At 41.1% G+C, this 16,834-nt stretch overlaps 1 protein-coding gene across 2 annotated transcripts in view; it reads right to left on the bottom strand.

Moving 5' to 3' along the window:
- The window catches only part of THADA (THADA armadillo repeat containing), a 1,178,628-nt gene that overhangs the window by 801,813 nt on the left and 359,981 nt on the right, over positions 1 to 16,834 (bottom strand). For both annotated transcript variants that reach the window (XM_082249837.1, XM_082249838.1), the window contains exon 23: positions 6,170 to 6,302. In XM_082249837.1, the coding sequence (XP_082105963.1) occupies positions 6,170 to 6,302 (133 nt within the window). The remainder of the gene's footprint in view (positions 1 to 6,169; positions 6,303 to 16,834) is intronic.

Raw genomic sequence — 16,834 nt, forward strand, 5'->3', positions numbered from 1 at the left:
AGGACACAGAAAGTTTTTCAGCTTTGGGACATCCAAGAGCAGTCCATCAGAGTGTGGGCAAAAGAGCAAACATACACCAACAGGCCCAAGAAAAAAAAATGGAGAACAGGAGACTGCCTGCACTCAGAAAACCACCTGAAGGACTTTAGGCCTGAAGCTGACATCAGATGAGGCCTCAATGTCCAACTGATAGACGTGAACAGAAGACCAGCTGGCAGCCTTGCAAATATGAGAAACAGCTGCGTGATGCTGAAGACTAAGAAGCACTCAAGATCTAGTGGAGTGTACATTGACAATAAAAGAGTGGAACTCCAGGCCTTGAGACCTTAAGCTTGGATGATGGTCTGCTGAGCCACCTAGAAATGGTGGAAAGAGAAGCAGTCACACCAGTCCATCTAGTATAGAAGAAAAAAAAAATAGGATCAGTCTTCCTAAAAAAAAAAAAATACAAGCAGGTAAGGAAATCTTTCCTTTGGGTTAACTTTATCCAGACCGAGAAGTGGAATAACGATGTCCAAGTTGAGGCAAAAGACAGAAACTACCTTAGGTAAGAAGTCGTCCTAGGTCTCAATGCCACCTTGATCCTTTTTAAAACCTGAAAAGGGGTTGTTTGTAGGATAGGGATGCCAGTTCAGATACTCGTCTTGCAGAGGTAAGGGCAATAAATCACATCAACTTGTAGATGTATTTTTAAGAGTATAGATAGGAATGTCTCTGATGGGTTTAAATGGTGGTTTCTAAGCTCAAAGAGTACCTGTTTTAAACCCCACTGAGGGGGACAAATAGAGAGAGCTAGACTCCCTGTTCAAAAGTCTTAAAAGTGAAAGGCCGTCAGTCTCTGAAACAAAATGAGACCTAAACCATTGAAAGTACTGGCTAACACTAGTCCAGACCAAGCTCCGTGAAAGATTTATCCCGCAGAGAAACTGAACTTCATGCAAAGTGAAGTATGCCTTTCATATCCTTTAATAGACCTAGGGGGAAGTCAAACTTCTATCTTTTAGCATTGTAGGAATCACAAATTCAGAAATGCTTCTTTTTATTATAACCTGGACTTCAACAGTTTTGCCATTAAAGACAGTAATCACAAAACAGTATGGCAAACAGGTCCTTGAGACAGAAGATCCTGACGATCTGGCAGAGCTCAAAAAGTATCTGTAATCAGTCTCACCAGGCTGGCGTACCACTTCCCTGGGGCCAGTCTGGAGCAATAAGAATCCCCTTAATGCCCTCCATCCTAATGCTGCAAAGCAAACAAGTAAGAAATGTCAAAGGAAGAAAGGAATAGAGCAGGGTGTACTGATCTGATGGAGCCACCAGAGTATCCACTGCTTCCTCTAGAGGATCCTTGTACCTGGAGACAAACTTGTGCAGTTTATTGTTGAATCAGAAAGCCAGGAGGTCCGCATCTGGTGTTCCCCACTTGCCACACAGGTCCTGGAACACCTCTGAATGCAGAAATATAGGGGATAATTACCTAGGTCTAGGAGCCATCAGCTGAGTTAGTCTACCTGCCAACTGTCCATGTCTAGGATATACAGGGTGGGCAAAGCTGGAGGATTAGGTTCTGCCAAGGACAAGATTCAATCTACCTCTCTTGCCGCAGATATATGGTTTCTCCCTGATAGGTAATGTACGCCATTGGCGTTTAGTTTGCTAAAGCCCGTTGTACAATGAACAATTGCCTTTAAAAACAATACATTTTTTCACCGGGTTTTCTTTAAAACTTTTGGTCCATATCTGACCCCACTTTATTTTCACATGCACCCCTTCAATAGCTGTATGGCAATTCCCAAGGTGAGATTCCTGATTCTGACAACAGTGGACCATGCTTATAGTTTCTACCCCGATAGAGAGTAACGGGGTGACAACGCTATAGAACAACTGAGGGGTGGGGACAGAACATGATCACCCTCTAAAAGGACATATCTGAGCAAAGACCTTTATGGTTCCATTGATCGCTAGGTATTTTAATAAAAGCTGCAGATTTGGAAAAAAAAATTGATAGCTACTTGGAAATGTATTAACATGTTAAAGCTTTCATAAGATTTTAAAGATTGGGTTAACATGTACTTTGAAGCTATATGAAATTTTAGTGATTGGGTGTAAATATATTTTAAAGTGAACCTAAAAAGAAACAGCTGCTTTTAACATCAAGGCCCCTTTCTCCATATTAAATCGCTCCAGTAAAGTGAAAAAGAAAGTTAGTAATTATATTTACTTCATCCTCACAGCAAAGGCTGATGCAGTGATTCTTCCGATGACATTCTAAGGATTCTGAGGAACCCAACTCTTGCAAGAAGGCACTTCAGAAAAGTAGATCTTCTCATAAGATATGGGATACTTAGCGTTCTCCAGGATCAGGAAGACAGATTGTGAATTCACCTTTACTTAGTAGCCGTAGACAAAGTTAGGGGTAAGGGGATTAAAAGGGAAATATATTCAAAAGCGAAGCTTTGCTATGCTATAGGAACCATCTAGGAGTGCTAAAAGTGTCTAAGCAGTACCCTTTGTTTTAATTACACCTAATAGCAGTGCACTACCTGGTTTACAAATGTGCCTAGGTGCTTCTACAACTTCTAATAACCTGCACATCAGCAGTATGAAATCACTGCTGCCTCTGGCTGCTAGTTTCAGCAGATTTTGAGTGAAGTTTGGTAATGTCACTTGTAGAAAAAGAAATAGCCGCACATCCAGGAATTCCAGTTGCCTTTAGATTTCTTTTAATTCCAAAATGTTACAAATGATGACACCAAAGACACCAACATGAAGTCACGTAGATGCGTTTCACACATACATCTTGTGCTTAACCACTTAAGCCCCGAAAGATTTTACCCCCTTCCTGACCAGGGCCTATTTTGCGATTCGGCACTGAGTGACTTTAACGGACAATTGCGCGGTCGTGCGACGCTGTACCCAAACAAATTTGACGTCCTTTTTTTCCCACAAACAGAGCTTTCTTTTGGTGGTATTTGATCACCTGTGCGATTTTTTGATCATGCGCTATAAACAAAAAAAGAGCGACAATTTTGCAAAAATAACAATATTTTTCACATTTTTTTATATGAAATTCCCTCAAAAAAAATGTAAAAATCTAAAATTTGGCCAATTTGTTTTCTGCTACATATGCTTGGTAAAAAAAAAATCACAATAAGCGTATTTTGATTGGTTTGCGCAAAAGTTATTGCGTTTACTAACTAAGGGAAATATTTCTGCCATTTTTGGTGTTTTTTTTTTTTTAACGAGTAATGGCGGCGATCTGCGATTTTTTTTTGCGGGACTGCGACATTGCGGCGGACAGATCGGACCCTTGACTGACATTTTTGACACTTTTGGGGGTACCAGTGACATTACTACAGTAATCAGTGCCATAAATATGCACTGTTACTGTAAAAATGACACTGGCAGGGAAGGGGTTAACTTTATTGGGGAAGGAGGGGTTAAGTATGTCCCTAGGGGCGTGTTTCGAACGGTGATTGGACATGATCTCTGTTCTTACACCAGTAGCCAACGGTCCTACATAGTAGAACCGTGTGATCTCCATTTTTACACAGGGGAGAATGACAGGCAGCTTTGTTTACATTAGCCGTCTGCCTTTCTCCCTTCACGGCGAACGATCGCGAGTGACCGGCGGACATCGGGTCCACCGGTCACACGCACTGACTTGTTAGGGAACGAGCCGGGGCGGGCGCGCGCTCGCTCTCTATTGGCTCACAAGCTAGTGACAGGCTAGTGACGTACCGGTACGTCACTTTGCCTGGCCGGGGCTGACAGCCGCAGTATATGTACTTGCGGCAGTCGGAAACCGGTTAATCATGATTAAGCACAAGATGTATGTGTGAAACGCGTCTACGTGACTTCATGTTGGTGTATTTGGTGTCATCATTTGTGACATTTTGGAATTAAAAGAAATCTAAAGGCAACTGGAATTCCTGGATGTGCGGCTATTTCTTTTTCTACAAGTTTTCTACGGAGGCGGGCCAGGGCCAGCACTCTATGGGATACTCCATCTCCTAGCTATCACCACACACCTGGAGCAGTGTTCTCTCTCTTCAGTACATTAGTAATGTCACTACTGTGCTACTTACTGTTCTCCTTGCTGGAGGCTCTGGCATGAGGCAAAACCTAGCTTTTGCCAAGATGGCCACCTCTACACAGAGGTATAGTGCCCAAAAAGTGCAAAAGGTAAGTCAATAATGAGAAAAGATCAACTGCAGAGAGACCAAGGGCAACACTGGTGATAAGTCCTTTGCCTGCTTTTTTTAGACAGAGGTTAGGATCTTTTTAAAGAAGGTATATCTAAATAGTAGGTAAGTGCCACTTAGTTTGCTAAAGTACAGTGTATTAAACAATTGTTGAGTTTTTTTTCCCATAAAATACTGTTTATTACCATCATTTTCAGATTTGATCTATTACTGCCTCTTTTATGAACTAAACAGTTAATATGAGGGCAGGGGCCTTACGTAATAAACAAGCTTTGCTTTTTGTGCAAGGTTATGGCGTTTTTCCACTGCATGGAACCGTACCGGCTCGGCGCGCTTTTGTGCTTTTCCACTGCGGTACCGCATGGTATAGGGTCGGAACGGTACGGTACGGTATAGGTTTGCTTTTCCACTGCATGGAACCGAACGGTACGGTACGGCTCTGAAAAAACAGTACCTACTCGATTGTGGTTCCAACAGGTACCAAACTGGTACCATATCCCACAATCCTTTGCATGCAGTCACTACTAGCCACTGATTGGTCAGAGAATCACACCCACCCCGTTGTTATCCCACCCACTTAACTTTAGTACTACTTTAGTGGAAAAGCAAACCTATACCGTACCGTACCGAACCGTTCCGATACTATACCATGCAGTACCGCAGTGGAAAAGCAAACCGGGCCAAGCAGGGCCGAGTAGAGCCGAGCCGGTACTAGCCGGTACTTGCAGTGGAAAAGTGCCATAAGTGGATTTTCTAAGTTTTACATTGTTGCATTATTTGGGTAAAACAAAAGTTAATGCATAAGCACAATTTTGCAACTTTATCATGTGATAATAAAACCTGACATAGCATCATAACTACTTTATGCATCCGGGTGGATTATACCTTAATTTTTTTTCTGGACAAATTGGGTTTTCATTTGGTCATAAATTATATCATTAAAGGAAAACTGGCCCAAAATAGTTAAAAAAAAAAAAGGAAAAAAGTTTTTTTAATACCACCAAAGAACCACCCAAAATACATTTTCCTGCTCCCGACGATCATAGCAATACTACATATGTGTATGTTATTGTTTGTACCAGTAGTACAGCCCAGAAACAATAGTGCGCATTTTGCTTTTTTTTATCCTACCTAAAACAAAGTGACACTGATAAGAATTACATTTTTCTTTTTTTTTTTTTTTAATCCTACCCAAAATATATTGACCATGACCTTGGACACTGACCTTGACCCCTACTTGACTCAAACAGGAACCCCGGCACCGACCTAGATCAAACCTTGATCTATGTATTTTTACTTTATTTTTTTCTTTAATTTAAATTATTTCTTTACAAACAATTGTTTATCTCTCTCTACAATCAGAGAAAGAGATACAACGTATCTTTCCTCTCTATTCATAGAGAGAGAAACACAGGGGTGGGCTTCACGGTGACTGATCACTGTGATGGCCAATCAGAGGCTATCACAGCATTAGGTGACCCAGAACCAGGAGTTCCGGGTCCCGATTGTTAATAGGGGACCCGGAGCTCCCAGTGAGACCCCTGTATCTGATGAGTGTGAGCTGTGCAGTGCACTCCCAGCTAAAAAACAGATACATATACTGTATATTCAGCTCCGTGGATAAAAGCCCAGTTCTATGAGGCCGCATATATGCGTACTGTCGGCGCGAAGAAGGTAAATATGGTGAAAGTTACTTTTGAAATTAAGTTAACATGATAAAACTTATATGAGTTTCAGTGATTGAGTTTACACATACTCCAGGCTTATATTAGTTCCTTCTATTAAAAAAGTAGCTTGTCTTTCCCCAGCTGCTCTTACATTTATTCAGAAAATACACATAATTTCAGCTTTTATTAGTAAAAAACCAAAGGGGAGGGAGGACATGGGCTTTCTTGCATATTGGATTAAAGAGACTCAGCGGTTTTATTCCCATAAATTAAACCATGCACAGCTTGCTCAGTTACCTGTATGTAGAATGGAATTCCAGCACTGCGCCTGGTTGCACAGAGCCTAGAAGATGGATCGCTAGATTTAATTTCCTCCAAGACGTTGCATAACCATTGGCGTGGTAAACTGCGCAGGCTCTCTTCCTTGCATCTGAAAGAATCAAACAAGCAAAGGAGGTCATGGGGGGCAGAACGTTTTATTAAAACCATGCCACGCCACTTCAAACACATACAGACTACTCACACAATCAAACCATTTACAGACATCTATTTTTGGCATTTTTCTGAAACACTGGCTGTATCTGATCAAAATACAATCCAATCCCCTGTGAAGCAAGCAGGACTGCAGATTTTTATCACAAATATCAATGCTGCCAAATCCACCCACTGTAAACTGATTATAAACAGTCTGAAATCAAATGACAAAGACTAAATTTATTCAAAAGGAGTATTAAAACTCCAGGCAACAAGGTGCATAAATAAATACGAAGTTAAAATACACGTATGAACTGTCTCATCTACCAAAGGATTTGAAATTCTGTCCTGTCACTTTAGAATTACTATACCTCTGTAAGTTAGCACAGCCTGGGGGGTGACACTACTGTATTCACTCACTCTTTCAATCAACCTGGACTATGCATAGGAAAGTATATCAAATTTACTTGTTTTAAACTTAGTTTTCAAAAAATTCAGATAATTCCTGGTTTCTAGCCTAGGCCAAAATGCTGTCATATATCCAAGGAGTATTTAGGAAGGGAGGAGGGCTTTTTTTTCAGCTAAGCACAGCTTCCTGCCTGCATGCCTGAGTTAAGGGCAGATGGATTCCAGGAAATAAATGATACCTGAATCATCTGCCCTTTCTCAAGGTGGCCATCTTTAGAAATGCTAGTTTTTTTTTTTTTTCAAAGTCTTTTCTCACCAAAAAAAAAAAGCATGGAGGAGTTTGCTTTGAATATTAAGAATGAATAAAATAGTGTTTTTAGCTTGTGGTGCTCAGATGCAATTTAGTTCTGTTTTAAATGGATCCTGTCAGGTCTCTAAATAAATTAACGAACGGCCTTTATGGCAGAATCCCCCGGTATTATTTTAAACACTGAGGCTGATTATCGGCCTTCCTTTCCTCACATTGACAGCATGAGGAGAGAGAAGAGAGCCGATAACCAGCTTGTGTAAAAGGGACATGTACACTATATACACGGATAATCAGGGCACTGATTATTAGTGTCTTGATTATCAGTGCAGTCCCAACAGTGCCCACCAGTGCCCATCAATGTCGCTCATCAGTGACACCTATCAATGCCGCCTCATTAGTGCCTCCTCATCAGTGCCGCCTCATCGGTACAGACTATCAGCGCCCATCAGTGCAGCCTCATCAGTGCACATCCGTGAAGGAGAAAATGTACCTGTTTGCAAAATGTTCTTTTTTTTTTTCTTTCAATTTTTGGTTATTATTCGTGATTCATATTTCGTTGTGATTAAATACCACCAAAAGAAAGCTCTATTTGTGTGGAAATAATTATAAAAATTTCATATGGGTACAGTGCTGCATGACTGCACAATTATCATTCAAAGTGTGACATCACTGAAAGCTGAAAATTGGACTAGGCAAGAAGGGGGGTAAAAGTGCCCAGTAGGCAAGTGGTTAAAGAAAGCTGCACATTTACAAATATTTAAAAGCATTTTGAAATGACATTACCATGTACGCCCTATTATGAGATTTTAAGGATTGGATTTACATCTTTCTATTTTAAAATGGGCACTTTAAGATAAAATACCACTTGTATTTCAGCTCTTAGCATAAGTGTAGATCGTTAAAGCTGAAATCCAGGCTAACAATTAAATACACAAATGAAATACACACAGGTGCATCTCATAAAATTAGAATATCATCAAAAAGTTAAATTTATTTCAGTAATTCAATTCAAAAAGTGAAACTCATTTTATATAGATGTATTACACACAGAGTGATATATTTCAAGCATTTCTTTCTTTTCATTTTGATGATTATGGCTTACAGCTACTGAAAACCCAAGTTTCTGTATCTCAGAAAATTTGAATATTACATAAGACTAAAAAAAATAGTACAGAAATGTTGGCTTACTGAAAAGTATGTCCAAGTACAGTATAGTATGCACTTAATATTTGGTCGGGGCTACTTTACATGAATTACTGCATCAATGCGATGTGTCATGGAGGCGATCAGCCTGTGGCACTGTTGAGGTGTTATGGAAGCCCAAGTTGCTTTGATAACAGCCTTCAGCTTGTCTGTATTGTTGGGTCTGGTTTCTCTCATCTTCCTCTTGACAATACCCCACAGATTCTCTATGGGGTTTAGTTCAGGCGAGTTTGCTGGTCAATCAAGCACAATGATACCAGGATCCTAAACCAGGTATTTGTATTTTTGGCAGGTTTTGCAAAGTCCTGCTGAAAAATTAAATCAGCATCTCGATAAAACTGGTCAGCAGAGGGAAACATGAAGTGCTCTAGAATTCCCTGGTAGAGGGCTGCGCTGACTTTGGACTTGATAAAACACAGTGGACCAACACCCACAGATGGCATGGCTCCCCAAACCATGACTGACCTTAACCACTTAAGCCCTGGAGGATTTGGCTGCTCAAAGACCAGGGCCTATTTTGCGATTAGGCACTGCGTGATTTTAACGGACAATTGTGCGGTCGTGCGGCGCTGTACCCAAATGAAATTGACGTCCTTTTTTTTCCCCAGGCTTTCTTTTGGTGATTTGATCACCTGTGCGATTTTTATTTTTTGCGCTATAAACAAAAAAGAGTGTAAATTTTGAAAAAAATATCAATATTTTTCAAATTTTTTATATGAAACTCCCCAAAAAAAAAAATGAAAAAAAATCAATATTTCTTAACATTTTAGGCCAATTTGTTTTCTGCTACATATTTTGGGTAAAAAAAAAAAAATAAAAAAATCGCAATAAGCGTATTTTGATTGGTTTGCGCAAAAGTTATTGCGTTTACTAACTAAGGGAAAGATTTATGTCATTTTTATTGTTTTTTTTTTTTTTTAACTAGTAATGGCGGCGATGTGATTTTTTTGCAGGACTGCGACATTGCGGCGGACAGATCGGACCCCTGACTAACATTTTTGACACTTTTGGGGTACCAGTGACATTACTGCAGTAATCAGTGCTATACATATGCACTGTTACTGTAAAAATGACACTGGCAGGGAAGGGGTTAACTGTATTGGACAGGGAGGGGTTAAGTGTGTCCTAGGGGCGTGATTCTAACTGTCAAGGGGCGTGGCTTTTGATGTAACCACAGAGACGTACGATCCTACATAGCAGAATCGTATGATCTCTGCAGTTACACCGGGGAGAATGACAGGCGGCTTTGTTTACATCAGCAGCCTGCCTTTCTCCCTCTCCAGCGGGAGATCGCGAGTGACCGGTGGACATCGGAGCCGCCGGTCACTCGCGCGGGGATGCCCGTGAACGAGTGGGGGGGGGGGCGCGCGCTCGCCCCCTACAGGCTCCTGGGTGAGCGACGTACTACTACGTCGCTTTGCCCAGGAGGGGCTGACTGCCGCAGTAAATGTACTTGCGGCGGTCAGCAAGCGGTTAATACAGAAATGTTGGCTTACTGAAAAGCATGTCCATGTAAAGTATAGTATGCACTTAATACTTGGTTAGGGCTCTTTTTAGAGGAATTACTGCGTCAATGCGGCGTGGCATGGAGGCAATCAGCCTGTGACACTGTTAATGTGTTATGGAAGCTCAGGTTGCTTTCAGCTCATCTGCATTATTGAGTCTGGTGTCTCTCATCTTCCTCTTGACATTACCAACACAAATTCTCTAAGGGGTTTAGGTCAGGCGAGTTTGCTGGCCAATCAAGCACAGTTATACCATGATCATTAAACCAGTTTTTGGGGCATTTCGCAGTGTGGGCAGGTGCCAAGCCCTGCAGGGAAATGCAATCAGCATCTCCATAAAGCTGGTCAGCAAAGGGAAGCATAAAGTTCTCTAGAATTTCCGGGTAGAGGGCTGCGCTGACTTTGGACTTGATAAAACACATTGGACCAACACCAGCAGATGACATGGCTCCCCAAATCATCACTGACTGTAGAAACTTCACACTGGACCTCATGCAACTTGGATTCTATGCTTCTCCACGCTTCCTCCAGACTCTAGAACGGCGGTCACTAAATGGCGGCCCGCGGTCCATTGGCGGCCCACGCGATGCTATGTGCACACCCCGCCCCCCTGTTCGCGGCTTTTGGCTCAGCTCCTGTCCTGGCTGCAGTTCAGGTATGTGGAGCACATTTGGGGGAGAATAGCTGCACAAGCATTAGTGTGCAGACTGACATATTTTGCCATGCTCATTAGAGTGGGCCATAAAAAAAAAAAAAGTGCCCCACAGAGTGCTCCCTTGACACAAAATGTGCCCATCAGCGTGCCCCTTATTTTATGCTAAGGGACATGCTGATGGGCATATTTTATGTTAAGGGACACTCTGATGGGCATATTTTATGTTAAGAGCAATGCTGATTTAAATGTTTTGTTTTGCCCATCAGAGTGCCCCCTAACATAAAATGTGCCCATCAGCATGCCCCCTAACATAAAATGTGCCCATCAGTGTGCCCCCTAACATAAAATATGCCCATCAGCGTGCCCCTTATTTTATGTTAAGGGTCACGCTGATGGGTATATTTTATGCTAAGGGTCACGCTGATGGGTATATTTTATGCTAAGGGAAACACTGATGGGCATTTTTTATGTTAAGGGGCACTCTGATGGGCATATTTTATGTTAAGGGGCACGCTAATGGGCATATTTTATGTTAAGAGCAATGCTGATTTACACGTTTTGTTTTGCCCATCAGAGTGTCCCTTAACATAAAATGTGCCCCTCAGAGTGCCTCCTAACATAAAATGTGCCCCCTAATATAAAATATGTCCATCAGCGTGCCCCTTATTTTATGCTAAGGGACATGCTGATGGGCATATTTTATGTTAAGGGACACTCTGATGGGCATATTTTATGTTAAGAGCAATGCTGATTTAAATGTTTTGTTTTGCCCATCAGAGTGCCCCCTAACATAAAATGTGCCCATCAGCATGCCCCCTAACATAAAATGTGCCCATCAGTGTGCCCCCTAACATAAAATATGCCCATCAGCGTGCCCCTTATTTTATGTTAAGGGTCACGCTGATGGGTATATTTTATGCTAAGGGTCACGCTGATGGGTATATTTTATGCTAAGGGAAACACTGATGGGCATTTTTTATGTTAAGGGGCACTCTGATGGGCATATTTTATGTTAAGGGGCACGCTAATGGGCATATTTTATGTTAAGAGCAATGCTGATTTACACGTTTTGTTTTGCCCATCAGAGTGTCCCTTAACATAAAATGTGCCCCTCAGAGTGCCTCCTAACATAAAATGTGCCCCCTAATATAAAATATGTCCATCAGCTTGCCCCTTATTTTATGTTAATGGTCACGCTGATGGGAATATTTTATGTTAAGGGGCACTCTGATGGGCACATGTTATGTTAAGGGGCATGCTGATGTGCATATTTATGCTGTGGTACACACTGATGGGCATATTTTATGTTAAGCGGCACTCTGATTGACATATTTATGCTATGGGGCACACTAATTTGATAAGACATACAGTGACTACAATCTTTCTGAGTCAGCACCGACTTGAGATTCGGACCTCAGGCCAATGAAAAATTTAGCAACCGGACCTCCTTGAATTTTAATTTATTACCCCTGCTCTAGAACCTTGATTTCCAAATGAAATGTATCATTTTCCACAGTCCGTGTTGATTTGGGGAGCCATGTCATCTGCTGGTTTTGGTCCACTGTGTTTAATCAGGTGCAAAGTCGGCGCAGCCCTCTATCAGAAGTTCTAGAGCACTTCATGCTTCCCTCTGCTCCGATGTCCACCAGCCACTCATGATCTCCCGCTGGAGAGGGAGAAAGGCAGGCGGCTGATGTAAACAAAGCCGTCTGTCATTCTCCCTGGTGTAACTGCAGAGATCATACGATCCTGCTATGTAGGATCGTATGTCTCTGTGGTTACATCACAAGCCATGCCCCTTTACAGTTAGAATCACGCCCCTAGGGACACACTTAACCCCTTGATCACTAAGTTAACCCCTTCCCTGCCAGTGTCATTTTTACAGTAACAGTGCATATGTATAGCACTGATTAATGTAGTAATGTCACTGGTACCCCCAAAAGTGCCAAAAATGTCAGTCAAGGGTCCGATCTGTCCGCCGCAATGTCGCAGTCCCGCAAAAAAAGAAAAAAAATCACAGATGGCGCCATTACTAGTTAAAAAAAAAACAATAAAAATTACATAAATCTTTCCCTTAGTTAGTAAACGCAATAACTTTTGCGCAAACCAATCAAAATACACTTATTGCCATTTTTTTTACCACAAATATGTAGCAGAAAACAAATTGGCCTAAAATGTAAAAAAATTTTGATTTTTACATTTTTTTTGGGGGGGAATTTTATATAAGAAAATGTGAAAAATATTGTTATTTTTTCAAAATTGTCGCTCTTTTTTTGTTTATAGTGCAAAAAATAAAAATCGCACAGGTGATCAAATACCACTGAAAGAAAGCTCAAGGAAAAGGACATCAATTTCATTTGGGTACATCATCGCACGACCGCGCAATTTGCCCGTTAAATTCACGCAGTGCCGAATCGCAAAATAGGCCCTGGTCTTTGAGCAGGAAATTCCTCCGGGGCTTAAGTGGTTTAATGACAGCAAGGACAGGTTAGGACCTCCTTCATCTTCACCAGTTATCCAGCTGGGTGGACTTCCTCCCATTTCCTTTGATAGCAACAGGAATAAATGCTTTGGGAAAAGGAAAATCTCCTCAACAAGGCATAAACACACTAGACAGATGTTCCAAAACTTCCCCACAATCTAAAACAAAGTTTTATCAGGAGTTTGTTTTTAAATAAAATTACCTCCAAACACCATCAGTTTAATTAAAGGACTTTGCTTTAGCACCAGCGACATGACCTTAACGTAATGTAGGAGTAATGTTCAGCCTAACACAAATGTTGTCCGAAGGTTGAACGCTAAGTGAAATATATTTAAATTCAATTCCAAAACTGCTAATTTAATTTCCTGCTTGTGAAATTGACTTAAAATATGTTTCAAATGTCTTAGTAATTGAAAACAAGTTTTCACTCGTTGAAAGGAAATCTGCATGATTACACTTGTTCTAAGAAATGGGACTGAAAAGCGAAGGGCGGGTCGGAGAATTCGCATAATGATATTCATTATAAATGGCCTAGCCGAATGACTGCATTAAAGGACTGTCTCGTATAACACTATCTTGGATCACATCTTCCGATAAGTAACCAAAGTTGTACATATTGCCTCCAAAATCCACAACTCTTTTCCATATATACATATTTACTACATTCTAATCAAGTACACCTTCCTTGCAGGATGTAATCTAATACAATGTAACAGAGTCTAACACTGAAGGGGGTATGCCAAAACCATTTAGGGATTGCATAGCCAAAAACATATGGGAATAGTTTGGTAGATTCGATCTTTGCATGTATATAATATTAATGCATAGACGCAGGGAAACATCAGCTAGACCAAAGTCATCCTTAGCTATGGTCATGAGCTAAATATAAGGATTAAAAAAACAACTGGGCACACCTATGACCTGGATTTCCAGTAATCCTACAGTTGCGTCAAACAAATAGCACATTCTGTAAGTATTCCCCACTTCCTTTCCCAGGGACTTTACTATATTTTATAGTGTTACAGCATGCAACTACAATGGATTCAACTGGGATTTTTGTAATTTGACTTTAAAAATTATACTCAACACTTTAAAGGTGCAAATGATTTTTGTCAAGTAAGAAAAGTTAAAGGAGAAGTTCACCTTCGGGAAAATGCTCCACAATCCACATTCCCCGCACTCCCTGTGTCCCTGTGTCAGCGTGCCGGGATCTTCTCCCCGTACCTGCTGTCATTATTTGAAAAGAGCACCGCCATCTGGGGCTCCACCCACATGGCCGTGCCATTCATTCACATACCTCTTTGAATGAATGAACTACAAGTACAGACAGCCTTTGTGGCTGTCAGCTTGTAGTTCTCAATCAAGAGTGATGCACGGGCAGACAACTCACACTGACAGTCTGTAGGAGTCCTGCATGGCACCCACGACCTGCTGTATTGAGGGTGCAATGCTTCCCAGGCTCCAACAAAAAAGAAAAAAAGAAAAATCGTAAATGCACATTTTTTTTTGCCCGCAAAAAAATGTATATTTTTAAAATATTTTTAAAAAAGTGAACTTATCCGTTAATGAAACAAAGTAACAGACCCGCCTCCTCTGAATAAGCAATTGGTCTTGTGCAAGTTTTTTGGGGTAAGTGTCTACCAACTCTGAATATCAGAAGTATACAGTTTGTGCCCATTCTTCTTTTAGAAAGATTACTCTAGCATCATCAGAAAACCACTGGATAACAGCAATATTCAAGTATTGTCACACATTTACTGAAACAGGTTTACCTCTAGAATGGTCTTGCATTTGGCTCCTTCCACCTTACCCTTAATCCTGTCCAGTTCCCCAGGTCCTGCAGACCCATCCACTACCACCATCATGCTCCATTATGGGGATGGTGTTCTCAAGGTATTAAGCAGTGTAGGCAGACACATTTAGTGTTTTATCACAAAGACATTACTTTCAGTTTTGGGCTGAGGAGGTAGAAAAACCTACCTACTTGTTCTTTGAGAACTCTGAATGGACTCCACAACCAATGGCTTTCTACATACTATTTCATAAAATCTTTCCTGGCTGTCAGGGAGTATAAATAGATATCCTTCACCAGATAGAGTGATTGTGCCATATTCCTTGCATTTAAAAAAAAAAAAAAAAAAAGGATTTAATGAGGCTCTTGGGATTATATTTTCTAACAAGTGATGTAACAATCTCCTTGGTATTTATGGTGTTGTGTAGATATGTTATCTTTCAAATCCGGGACCTTCTAGAAATGGGTGAATTTTTATTTTTTATTTTTGAGACCATGTTACTTTTTAAATCGCATACAGATGGTCCCATCCAAATTATTATGTGTCTCCTGAGGGCATCTAGTTGAATAAGAACTGATTTAGGACTTTCAGAGCAAAGGGAGCAAATACTTAGGAAGTTAATGTTTTTCCCTTTTTTTTGTAAATAATTGAAAAACCATGTACATTTTTTTTGATTTAGGGCCCTTTCACACTGATCAGTTTTAGATTAGTTTTTAGGTTAAAAAAAGCAGAAGAAAAATGCAATCCTTTACATCCCATGGAACTCTTCACATCGGGCAGTTGCATTTTTTTGCTGCTTTCACACTGCTCCATTGCAAAAATGTGGTAAAAACACATACAAAATCTGCTTTTTTTTTAAACTCAAAACTGATTAGTGTGAAAGGGCCCTAACATGCTCCAACACACGTCAAAAATGCAGCAAGCAGGACTTTTAAAAACTCAACTGAAACACCACTAATCACTGTGAAGAGTTCCATAGGATTTAAAGCAGGGGTGGGGAACCTGCGGCCCCCAAAGCCATCTGATCAGGCCCTGCCATTGGGCTGCCTCCGGAGGGGAAGGGGAGGGGGAGCGCCTCCTGATTACACACAGAGCGGGTTCCTCTGATTACCCGGCGCGGCCGCTGTCATACAAAGTCACGCCTCCTACCTATGATAGACAGCACAGTGGTGACGTCTATCATAGGAGTCGGTCATGGAGGCGTGACTTCGTATGAGAGCGCCCGCGCCGAGTAAATAGAAGAACCCTGCTCTGTGTGTAATCAGGAGGCGCTCTAATCCCCATGCGCTCTGCATTGATGGGGGGCACTAATCACTCTGCATTGATGGAGGGCGCTAATCACTCTGCATTGATGGGGGCACTAATCCCTCTGCATTAAGGGGGCACTAATCACTTTGCATTGATGGGGGCACTAATTACTCTGCATTGATGGGGGCACTAATCATTCTGCATTGATGGGGGCAATAATCCCTCTGCATTGATGGGGGCAATAATCACTCTGAATTGATGGGGGCACTAATCACTCTGCATTGATGGGGAGCACTAATAACTCTGCATTAAGGGGGGCAAACCTGGAAAACCAGTTGCCAGTAGCAACATCATCAATACCAGCTAACATCACACACCTCACCAAAGAGAAGCAGTTGCAGCCATCACATTAGGGGTGAGTTAATTAAATGTTTGACCAAATATATAACAGGCACATTTTTAAGTTGATAATTTTGTACGGCCCCCGAATAATTTTAAAAATACCCAAATGGCCCTCGGCAAAAAAAAAGGTTCCCCACCCCTGATTTAAAGGGATGCATTATGCATTTTTACTGTGTTTTTGCAACAGAGCAGCATTAAAGCGGCCATAAAGGCAACTTAATGATGTGAAGCCTTTCACTGAATTAACCATTGGACTTACAAAAGATTTACCCCCCTTCATGACCAGGTCATTTTTTGCACTGCATTACTTTAACTGACAGATGCACGGTCATGCAACACTACATTTAAATGAAGTTTATGTTAGGTATTTCTTTTGGTGGTATTTGACAAACCACCACTAGGTTTTTTTTTTTTTTTGTGCTATAAACAAAAAAAGACCAATAATTTTGAAAAACTAAACAATATTTTTACTTTCTGCGATA

Source organism: Pelophylax lessonae (assembly GCF_965119305.1).
Source record: "Pelophylax lessonae genome assembly, chromosome: 3".
Lineage (NCBI taxonomy): Eukaryota > Metazoa > Chordata > Amphibia > Anura > Ranidae > Pelophylax > Pelophylax lessonae.